This window comes from Thermobia domestica, chromosome 2, assembly GCF_964235325.1.
Source record: "Thermobia domestica chromosome 2, izTheDome1.hap1.1, whole genome shotgun sequence".
In the NCBI taxonomy this organism is placed as follows: domain Eukaryota; kingdom Metazoa; phylum Arthropoda; class Insecta; order Zygentoma; family Lepismatidae; genus Thermobia; species Thermobia domestica.
Genome location: NC_137455.1, coordinates 94,022,895 through 94,035,119, shown reverse-complemented (window position 1 = coordinate 94,035,119; position 12,225 = coordinate 94,022,895). Strand labels below are relative to the sequence as shown.

At 32.6% G+C, this 12,225-nt stretch overlaps 1 protein-coding gene across 2 annotated transcripts in view; it reads left to right on the top strand.

Moving 5' to 3' along the window:
• The window catches only part of LOC145674118 (DNA topoisomerase I, mitochondrial-like), a 60,930-nt gene that overhangs the window by 18,372 nt on the left and 30,333 nt on the right, over positions 1-12,225 (top strand). For both annotated transcript variants that reach the window (XM_081743943.1, XM_081743945.1), the window contains exons 5-7: positions 9,111-9,460; positions 10,529-10,572; positions 11,923-12,159. In XM_081743943.1, the coding sequence (XP_081600069.1) occupies positions 9,111-9,460; positions 10,529-10,572; positions 11,923-12,159 (631 nt within the window). The remainder of the gene's footprint in view (positions 1-9,110; positions 9,461-10,528; positions 10,573-11,922; positions 12,160-12,225) is intronic.

Here is a 12,225-nt window from a genome sequence, read left to right as displayed (position 1 = left end):
GTATTGAGTATTTCAAGTCAGTCATTACAGATTGTGCAACATACCGTTGAATACGCTGTTATTACAATTGTCTTGAATTTGTAGAAGTGTAAATAAACTCCTGCATTTGCTCGATTTTGGGGGTGGGGATCTTCGAAAAAGTGCCTTGTCATAGAATCTGTTCAGTTAACACAACTGATAAAACAGACGACATCCTTTAGCGACACAATACGAAGAGTTCCGAAAAATATCAGCAGAAGCAGTTATAATCACCGAGTTAGTGGATTTTTTTAAGTGGAGAGAAATCGTCGGTCGTGCGTGTAAAGAGTGCTTCATTTCGAATGTATTTGATGGCATAGAAGATGCTGATGCTCTGTACGAAGACAGTAACAAAGAAATAAGTGATCATGAATCTGAATCATCTGATTGTGACGACTGACTAAACAGTGAATGGCAGAAAATTTATTCCTTATGCTTTATATGCTTCATTAATAAATTTCAGTGTATATATACGCTTTTGACTTCCTGAAGGTTGGCTGATAATCGAATAAATATGTTATTTGGCGAAAAGTATTTGAGAATAAAATAGAAGCAGATAAATTATGTATACGATTATTAAAATATGTAATATTAAAGTATAAGGATAGGATGAAATATTATAAAAGATTGAATATAGTGTCATATACACTATAATTGATATATACAGTCTCACAAATAATGAAATAGATATTTAATGGCATAGTAACTAGACAATTGAATGAGCCTATTATTATTATTCGAAGTACGTTCCTCCTGAATCGATACAACAGGTAGCCGATAGAGTAACGACTAAAATGACCTCTGGATATCGGTTTGCGGTATGAACCGAAGCCTGCAACAAAACTAGCCATTTTTACAAGACTAATCTCTCTTGCTGGACTGTTGATGTCTTGAAGACCGTCAATCTCCTTTACGAATGTAACTTAAGTTTAGGGGAATAAACCGGAAGAATGTGGAAGATAATGGAGAATAAAAAGTTTGTATTCGACTACTGCTTGGTGAACGGGCACATTGTCATGAAACAAGAACTAACTCCTGAGTATGAGTACTCAGCTCGCACACGTCGAATCCTTTTCCAATGACGTTATAAAACACACAAAAATTTCCCGTCCCTCAGCAAGAAATTCATGGTGAATAATTTCTTTACTGTTATAAAAATAACAGTGCTGTTTTTACGTTCGACTTCTGTGGACTGTTTTTTTTCTTTCGTTTGGTGATGCAGATGACTTCCATTCAGCACTTTGGCGTTTCGTTGTGATCATAGTTAAAAATCTTGTTTCATCTTCCGCAACAATGAAATACTGGAAATTTCTATTCCCACAAAAAGGATGTTCCTTGCATAATTCACACGATCAAGTTTATGATTGTCAGACAAGTGAAGCACAAACCGAGATATAAACTTTTTTTTTTCTTCTTAAATCTTGCATTAAGATCCGACGAATCGTTTTCCTCGCTTACATCTGACAACAGTCTTGCAGTCGCACAACGCTCTTTTGTTACACATTGTTCCACTTTTGAGCTGAGATCTTTCTTACGCACTGAAATTGGATGGTCAGGTCTTACTTCATCATAACCGATTCCACCACTTTCAAATCTTAAATGGCACATACCTTCTGAATATATGTGCACGAAACAAACAAGTATTTGCATTCACTTGTCGCATCAGTTTCACGATCTCGGTTGCACTTTTGCCCAGTTTTCAACAGAATTTGATGTTCACTCGCTGCTGCATGACGCAAACGTGACGACAGCTCCCAATTCTGTCCTATTATGACATCATAATTCCCTTCATGTTTAGCGTGCAGCGGAGCAGTGTTGCTATTTGTAGACGAAGGTTCTGTATTTCGTTGGTACACGATCATTTTTCTTCTTCGTACAATAAATCAGCCCTCTTATTTGTCAGACTGTGTATATATTATAGAAAACAACTTTTACAGAATTCTAGGAGTTAGTTTCATACATAATACGTCGAATTGCTGCTTGCTTCAAGGTAGTGCTGAACAGTTTCAGCTGAGATGGTATGTTGCCAATTATCCATATTTAAATGGGTTTAATTACTTGTTACAATATATTTTACGTATTATTTCCTGTAGACATTTGTTACACATCACATGTCATTGGGTGACGTGCACTTAGTTACTGCGATTTTGCACTTAAGTCATTAAAAGTTTGTTTACCTTAACCCAAACATTCAGAACATTGGAAATAGCGATATTTTGATAAGTGAATGTGTCTATACCTAAAATCAAAACTGAAATGGTCAATGTCGTAAAGTTTACGAAGATTATAACCTTTTATTATTATTTTTATTTTTATAGAGATGTTTATCCACGAAAAAGTGTCAAAGGGTGGAATTTAATTGCATACAATCTCATTCAGCTTATGGGTGTGATTACATAGCTGTTTATAGCCAAATTTGAAGAGACACACTTACATATGTACAGACATTTATTATAACAGTATACTCCCTTTGTTTCCAATAATTCTTGAATTCGATGTTTTGTTATATTCTACGTGCATAATCAACTAGTTTTTCTCTACTTACGTTTACATCTAATCGTGCATACGCCTCTTATAAATGAAAATACAGTAATTTGAGTCAGCATTGTTAATAAATTATTCGTTTGCAATTCTATATTGTTAAATATTTGAAGGTACGATTTAGATATTACAATGTTGTATTTTTACAATGGGGAAATGAACTCATTTTCCTCTGATCAGATAATAATAGTTTAATAATAAGGCTTGATGCCAAAGAGAACACTTTCAGCAGACGTGCTTTTGATTGCATTGCTATAGATTTTAATAATTATATATATATATATATATAAATAAAGTAACGATTAAATGTAATGATGAGTACAGTTCTTATATTGCATTGAAGTGCTTTATTTATTTATTTGCTTATTTGCCGTTTTCTATAATATCCACAGCACTTTTTCCCTAGTTTGAACTTCTAAGCCTTCCTGGTGTAACTCAAACAATAAACCAGAACTTTATTAGATTTTGATAGTAAGGAAATAGTGTGTGTTTAATGTTTGCTCGGTGATTGCTTGTACCATTTTTATTACACTTGCGGCATGAAACTGGAATTTCGCACATGGCCATTTTGCACACTCTCATTTCGATTCACTTTGAGATTCCTTTATTTCTTTACTAATTTCAGATACCTAAGGCTTGTAATGCAACTAGAAAGTTATTCGTTGGCGTATCTTCACGTTTCTATTCATTTGTCTAAATTGCTATGTCATATTTCAAGAGTTCATGATTTATAATTTCTGTTATGTTATTTATGTCATTAGTAAATTACTTCGAAGGTAAATTATAGAACATCGACTCCATATTATAGCGAGTGTATTTATTTCCAGTATAAATTGGAGACAAGTTACTAACAAAAGTTCTAACACTAATTATCCATGCAGGAGATACAAATTTTTCCCCTAAATTGGTAAGCAGCGCATTCTTGTCCATTCTATTATTACTAGTTTGCTATTTTTCATTGTAAGATTTCATATTACTTGTTTAAATAGAAGCATAATAATATTTCTTTCCGTTCATCGAAGATACTCTACAAATCAAATGAAATTGGTTAAAATGTATGTTTTGGGTTCATATATTATACAATGTTCATTTAAAATACATACCCCCTATTCATGCTTTTCATTAATAACTTCGGAATGACTTAAGTACGGTTTTGATTAACTCACAGAAACGTACTGTGTTAACGTTAAATGAAACTTCCCATTGACTCCGAGCTTATTGACAGAATAGCATTTATTGGATGAGTATGAAATTTTTGTGACTGCTATACATATTTTTTATACGGTTGTGTTGATTATTGAATGTGAAACTTAAGGTGTTATTTTTAATGTCATGGTTAATGCCTATTATTATTTCTATTTGTATTTTAACCATGCCTTCATTTTTTAATGAAATTATTCAGTACAAAGATTGTATAAGCGATTCAGAAGCGTAAACTGTAAAAAGTGAATAACATCTTATTTAGTGGAGTAATTCACTGTTAAGTCTTTGTTTCCTATCCGTACTATAGAAAATTTGGTTCAGTTCAAATTTTTTGTTTGATAAGGAGCTAGGGGTATTGAGATATTCCTATTATGTTTTCCTTGAATTTTTTAAAATTTAATTTAACCCTAGAAATACTCAACCATAAATATATAATTTAGAGTAAAACTTCAGTTTCGTAAGTATTTCAGTTTCAGTGTCATGGGTTGATATAACTTAACAGAAGTGACAGTGTAATAAGTGTAGGTACTGTAAAAGCTGCTCCACTTTCCCCTGTACATCTGCAATTGGATATGGATATTTTAGTAAGTTTCGAATAGTTGAGAAGGGTGTCGGTGGTACAGCATGTATCTCTAATGTGAATTACAATTTAAAACTGCTCTTTCTCTCTTTCTGAAAATCGTGTGGTTTTATATATATGTGTAGTTACACAGAGAAACACCTAACTTGTTTGCATTTTACATTATTATTTTCACTTTCAAGACAGATCTTCATTATATGCCCATATGTTAATAAGATCGTTATGCCTACGAATATGAGTGTAGAAGTTTGCAACATGACTTCATCTTTTTTTTTTCCCCCTTTTTTTAATTGTCAGGTTTAAATTTCTTGGTTTAGTGGTTAACGCACTGATAGGATAAGCCTGAGGGTTCGGTTTCGATAACTGACCCACTTGATGGGCAATTTTAGTCATTACATTTCATTGTAACTGCGAAAATTTCGTATTAAAACATCGCGTGTTTTCCTTCAAAATTAAATTTTTTCATGAAAAGGAGAGTTATACTTTTAGGTATTAATCCATCATTTGTTTTCTTGATATCTACGAGCTCACGCATATTATCTGACACGAACTCTATCTTCAGTATTAGCAATTTTAAAATATAAATATGATAATGTTAAAGAGTAAGTTCACTACAATAGTAAGGTCTTCGAAGATTATCAGTTATTCTTTACAACATTCTCCCTTTATTTCTTTTCTGCTTTCATCTGTGTTTAAAGTATGATTTTAAAAGCATATACCTCAAATTTAGTACTGACTAGCTGTTTAATGATGAATTTTTACAGTATCTTGTTTGTATAACATCTTCATTAATTTTTACAGTATAAAAATTAAATATTGTTTCAAATGGTAGACGTTACTCTTTAATACATCAATGCGTGCACTTAACGAACTTATTTACTTAAAGGAGAGCAAATTTGTTATGTGTAGTACGTCTTGGGATATTACTTTTTCTACAATATTTGGCAAACCTTACCCTTTCTTTATCCATGTTGTTCTAGGCTCCTGATTAATTCTTGAACCGCTTTGTTTTCTTCTGCTTTCGGGAAAAAAAGTAGAAATTCATCACTTAAAATCAAAATTTAGTGTTTTTTTTTTTTTTTTTTTTTTTTTGTTTGTTTTGTTAACCTTTTGCTAACTTTGTAACTTCTGAATTGATAACTTTTTTTTCTTTCTTTCTTTTACTTGAACTTTCTTTTACTTGAACGTCCCACGGTTATGTACCGATGCTAAGAGAAAGGTGATGATGAGATGGTTGGTAATGGTGAAATGATGAAAAGGGAGAATTCCGAGGAAATGTAATTATAGCCTTTTTACTTTTGGACAACGAAAGGAGAGAAAAAATTGCTGATTGTAAAAAATAAATAAATAAATAAATAAAAATTAAAAAAAATAACGTATTTACACGTTTCATGGACCATAGGTACCGAAAAATTGAATTTTCGACATTGTTCGTCGTGATGTGCACTGATCTAGAAGATACCGTTCAACGTGTTTCAACCAAATTTTGAACTTCAGGTTTCTATGTGATTCTCCAAGAGAGTTTTCGAATTTTTTCCTAGGGTAGTTTACTTGAGGGTAAAAATAAAAAAGTTGCGATTTTCTGAAACGGCTGTAACAATTTTATTTATATTTCATTTTTCCATAAACATATCAATTTTCTAGAAATAACCCCACCATGAGGTGTAAGCTATTTCGATGGGAAAAATCGAGAAGAAATAGTTTATTCTTGGTGACTTTTTTTTTCCCCGGACGATTTTTTCAAAAACGACTTACACATTTTTTCATATTTCATGAATATTTTATTAATTAGCTGACAATATAGTGCAACTAATTTGTGCTGAAAGAATTACGAGCAGTAGTTTATTTTTAGGGTTATAGGCGATTTTGTTCATAGTTCATAAATAAAAATTTCATTAATAATATGACAATATGAAAACTTACTTGTGCTGATAAAATGTATGAAGGGTAGTTTATTCGTGGGGATGAGTTTTTTTTTTTTTTCGGACGATTTCTCAAAAATGACTCATGCGAATTTCTTCATATTTCATAAATAAATATTTCATTAGTAATCTGATAAAATATAACTCATTTGTGCTGAAAAAATCGATTAGGGGTAGTTTATTCGGGGGGTGGGCGATTTTGATCATATTTCACAAATTTGCATTTCATTAGTGACCTGTCAATATGCCATAACTTATTTGTCCTGAGAAAATGTACGAGGGGGTGGTTGATCCTTGAGGGTTAGTTTTATCGAGTGATTTTCCCAATAACGACTCATGCCATTTTGTTCACATTTCACAAATAAGTATTGCATTAATAACTATAATATTGTATAAGTTACTGCTTAAAAAAAAACAATCACAAGGAGTAGTTTACTCTTAGGAATGAGTTGCTATTCAGGCTACTTTCTCAAAAACACGACACGGGCAGTTTTGTTTATATTTCATAAATAAATATTTCTTTCTTTTATTTATAGTACATAAATCACTTTCTTGGGAATATCCACAATGGATAGTTTACTCTTGCTGTGAGTTATTTTTTGATATATTTTTTTTTAAATACCATTCATGCGATTTTGTTATTTTATAAACAAATATTTCATTAATAATACTAACGTGGAAAAATCTACATGGATAGTTTACTTTTGGGGGAGAGTTTTCTTTTGACGAAGTTTTCCGAAAACCCGTTTAATTTTATTCGTATGTCATATGATGATGATTCATTAATAACTGCAGCACGACATGTTAGTGTAAGGAATTAAAGCGAGAAAGTAGTGCGATGGCCCGTATCTTTTTATTTCTGTTCGAGTAGAAGTTCAGATACCAATATTACACTACACTTTCTCCGTGTTAGATACCCACCATTCTCCTTTCCCTCTCTTGCTGAATCGAACTTTCTTGGACCCTTGAGAAGCCAGGCATCCCATTGGTATTTTATGCTAGAACGTTCTTAAACATAAACAAACCGACTTTTCCAGATTTCAAGTATAGCATCGGCAGTGTAGAGCAGATAATTTTCTTCCAGTTTGTTGTAAACAGCTCTTACATGTAGAGTATTTTGTGAGTCCTTTTCTCTATGAACACAGAAACAGTTGTTTAACTAATGTAGTCTCAAAAGTCCCACTCTTCCTTGACGTCATCTAATCCTTGAGCTATATATTTGAGTTTGTGTATGAATTTTAGAAATTTAGCTAATTCCTCTAACATTCACTTTTTAAGTTTCTAAGCTGTGAGCTGTTTCATTTCGTTAATGGCGTTTCCAGTAGAATTGTGCTATATTTTGTCAGTAAGCACTAATAGAAGGAAAGGCAACAAATATAATCTTGATTTTTCTGTCGAGTGATTGTCTGGGCCGCTGTGGCTGAAGTAATAGAGCTCTCACTTGTAGGGTCCGTGATTCGATCCCAGCTTGCGCCAGCTGAATTTCGTGGCGGACAGACTTTGTGTACATGGTTTACTCGGGGTTCTCGTATTTCCTTCCACTTTCTTCATTCTACCATTTCATTTATTACCGTCTCCCTTAACCTCCGTGCATAATCGTAAGATATTAAACTAGAAATTTCATTTTTTCGAGTGACTATCCCTGAAGCTTATATATTAAAAATTAGATTCTTAAGAGTTACTACTACTATATCTAGGTGTAGGCGCAGATGAGCTCCATATTTGTTCTTCATTTCTCAGTCTGTTACAAGACGATTAATGTTTGTTGTTGCCTTGTAAGTTGAAAATACACTCGTGTCTTAATCCTCTGGATCCAAATACTTCCAAAGGCCTATGGAATTACATTACCAATAGCCAACCAACTCTCACTACAAAGCTTATTCCACAATAATTAGTGAACAAATTATATGTCTCCTTTTAATGTAACCTTACCGCCGGCTAGTAGGTTACACCTCACAGCAACTTCGTAAATCAAGATAGCATAAATCAATGTGGTAGAATTATTGGAAGATATAACATAGTGCGTGAGTGCTTAAAGAGCTTCATCACGACTCTTATACAATCGCCAGCAAAAGAGCGTATCTTTCCTTTGCTTTTCTTTTGTCAGTAACTTCGGAACAAGTTGATTGATTTGAACAGATTCCAGAGCCAAAGAAATTTGAACTTAATAACAAAATAGCATAGATGGAAAGGCATTCACTTACTTTCCTTAGCGAATGTACACAGATTTGGGAACTTAGACCCCAGATTGACTGATTCCAAAGAACTAGGTGTATAAGAAGTAATCTTGTTCTGGCTTGTGGGACTTCGAAGCATGTTATATAATTTTTTAAAAATACGGTAAATAATAAACAAAAAAATATACATACTTTGTCACTTGTCATCTGATGCCCTGCTGATTTACTTGTTTTAACCATATCTGACATACTGTGACTGCATCCCGTGAGCAAGGACGATGTACCAGCAAAGTTTTATTTTTATTAATAAGTAACTCTTCTGCAACTAGAAGTAAGTTTTGTTATTGACCTTCATCCATACTAGCGTTACTTTCCTGACGAACATCTTGTTTTATAACAGTAAGGGTTAGGAAGCTGAGTAAATTGGGGAATTCTACACTTAAAGTTTTAAATATTTTGAAAAAAGAAGAAAAGGATGGGCAAATCAATTTGCGCTTTAATATTATGCATTTATCTAGCAATAAGCTATGTTCACTGACTGAATTTTGCCGTAACTTTTTTCTTTCTTTCTTCTGTTTTGAGGGTGGGAAGTATGAGTATTTGTGTCATAAGGAAGAAATTAATTTGTCGATCTATTGATAAAAATGTGAATTTCATTTTAATTTCTAGTAAAGAGAAGGACAGAGATAAAGATAGAGAGAGGAAAGATAAGCACAGCAGTAGCAGCAGCAGCCATCGGGACAAAGACAGAGACAGAGATCGAGAGAAGGACAAGCACAGCTCAAGTAAAGATAAGGATAAGGACAAGGACAGGCACAAAGAGAAAGAGAAGAGCTCATCAAGCAGTAAAGATAAGGAGCGACACAAAGAGAGTTCATCATCTGATAAGGAGAGAAGTGGCAAAGAAGGCTCGGATAGGGAGAGACATAAGGAGAGCTCCGACAAGGAGAGAAGCCGGGAGGAGAAAGAGAAGAAGCATAGCAGTGACAAAGACCGACATAAAGAACACAAAGAAAAAGGTAATATACATATTGTAACTTTCTGTGTAAACTAATTTCAAAATCCTGCATAGTTGGCTGATGAAATAAGTTTGAAATTTCTTATTGAGTGCTTAATATTTGCTACATAGTCGTAGCCTTACATTAGTCGTAGTCTAATTTAGATAGTGGTTCAAATGAAATGAATAGATAGCCTTTTATTTGAACCGCGGAAGCCGTATATTCTCTTCCTTATTGCAAGTACTAGGTATATTAGGACATAGTAGCAAGACTTTTATTATCTCAGTATTGCGTGAATATGGCGATGATCCACTCTCTCAACTCATTTACTACAGAAATTCCATGTTACAGTTATTAGTGCAGTAGTACTTCGCATTTTTGTACCTGTTCTCGAAATCGTCCGTTAAGTGTAATTTAAATTTGCATATAAACACGTATGTTAGGAAATATAGAATGAAACCCTAGCTAATGTATAAACTGTATATACATACGTAAACTGTTTGTTGATATATATAGAAAATTGTAATTAACTTCCTGAATTACGAGTGACACAGTTACTAGCATATTTGAATGTTTGTGTTAGTTCATTCATCATATGCTGTGTTTACATTTTACTGAGTGATGATAAATGCACAATACAAGTGAATGACAATCTATAATCTATATTCGAATAACAAAATTTAATAGTGGAAATTTCAGGCTTTCCGTAGAGATAACTTTCAATGACTGTAATTATTTTGTTACTTACCTAAACGTTTTCGGTATTACATGCCTAATTAAAAAATAATAGTTTGTCAAAATAATCTTACATATTAATGTTGTTATTCTTGGAAAATAGTAATAATAATAAAAAAAAACTTTAGGAATAACTATGTTTCTAACAATGCTGTTTGTGTTCCGTTATTAAAAGTTATTTTCGATGTCAATAGATGGATAAATATTTATGTGACGGAACCATTTACTTGGTAAAGCATTCAATCGACTCATGTAATATGTATACATTGACATATGTAATTTGCTTTTTTTTTTAGTGGTCACGCGTTAATTTAATTACAACATATTCAATGTGTCTTTTTTTTTTTTTTTCAGTGAAAGAGAAGGAAAAACATTCGGAAAATAAAGAGAAGAGCAAAGTAAGTAGATGTTGCTTTTTCTTAACATTTATTTTTATTGGCATTATCGTTTTTTAATTTCATGATGTTAGTCAGTAAAAGAATGTGCATAAAATGTTCAAGAAATGTAACAGACTTTTCCTAGAGGAAATTTCTGATAACGATGCATGTCCCTTCTTTTGTAACTTTTGATTAAAATGTGTTAAATATAGAATACTTTGTTAAAAGCGTGATTTGCAAATATCAGTGAAACACTTAAAATAGCAGGGTTCTTACAAATATAGAAACCCTGGAAACGTCAGGGAAAACAAAATGATATGAAAAAGTAAGAGAAAATGGTACTTAACCTGGGAATAAGGGAAAACGGGATTTTGCTTAGGAAGTTTTTTTCTTTCTTTCTTTCTTTCTTGAGATAAGCCGATAATTCAAATGCGAGACCCAAATGAAGCAAGTCTGAAGTAGTCATTCCACGTAACTGTCATTTAGTAATATCGGTCAATTTTTCTTTTAAATTTTAATGTTCTGTACGATATTGGGTGTTTTATTTACTTATTTTTTAACAACAAATTTGTAAGAAAATTATTATTATAATTCTAAAACAATAAGTAGATAAATATAGTTACTACTGTAGTAGTTTTCATGGACTGCTACTTAGATGGTGCACAAGGTATTCATTATAATTTCTTTCTTTTTCCACATTTTAACATTTTGTACAAAATGACTTTTGTACTTTTTTTTTTTTTTTTTTTTTGATTGAACAATATATATGAAAGTTAAATATTGACACCAGCGGCTGTAGTATCCTCTCCCCCAAATCTTTATTATGTTATACCTTTAAATACTTGCACATACCAAAATAAAACATTATCAATATCCTACTTTTATAAAATTGGGGGGAAATTGAAATATCTTATTAATGTAACTAATTGAGTTTTTCTTACTACATTTTTTAGGAGCCCGTCTTATTTTCTTTGAAATTGTCTGAAGTATTATCTTAAAACTTCTGAAAATCCATATGTTGCAGCTGCTCGAAAATCCATTCATGTGTATTAAAGAAGTCTTATAAAATTTACTCAGTAGCTTAAATAGCAATTCTTTGGTTAGTTTACAATATGATACGGATATAGTTTACGTGTTTGCTTATCCGCTGTTATTAACCAAGTCTTTATTTAGGTGTTACAGGCATTCGTTACTAGTAGCCTTTATCTTATTAAATGCCGCAGGTCAGGGAAGCTGGTTGCTCTGGCACCTGGAAGTCAGGGGAAGATAACATTATTTTGTAAGAACCTTGAGTAAGTAAAGCCACTTTTAATTATGTAACTGGCAGCCTATTAGTAGTGTAATTGTAACAGTCCAGAATTTGTATTATAGGAAAAGCGTGAAGAAAGTAAGCCAGCTGAGGAAAAGCCACAAGCTCCAGAGCCAGTAGAATCTCAAGAACTTATGTACCAAACTGAGATAAAGCAAGAACCTAAAATCAAACAGGAGGTGGAGGAGGAAGAGGAGGAGAAGAATAACTTTGCCTATGAAAACTACAATTCTACAGATAGTATGGATGTAAGTCAATCCCTGAAGACTGAACCAGAGAGCGAGGATGATCTTCCTTTGGTATGTTTATTAACGTTGATGTTCTTTCTTAGCTTTAGAGTAAATTGTCATTGTTCATGCTGCTGT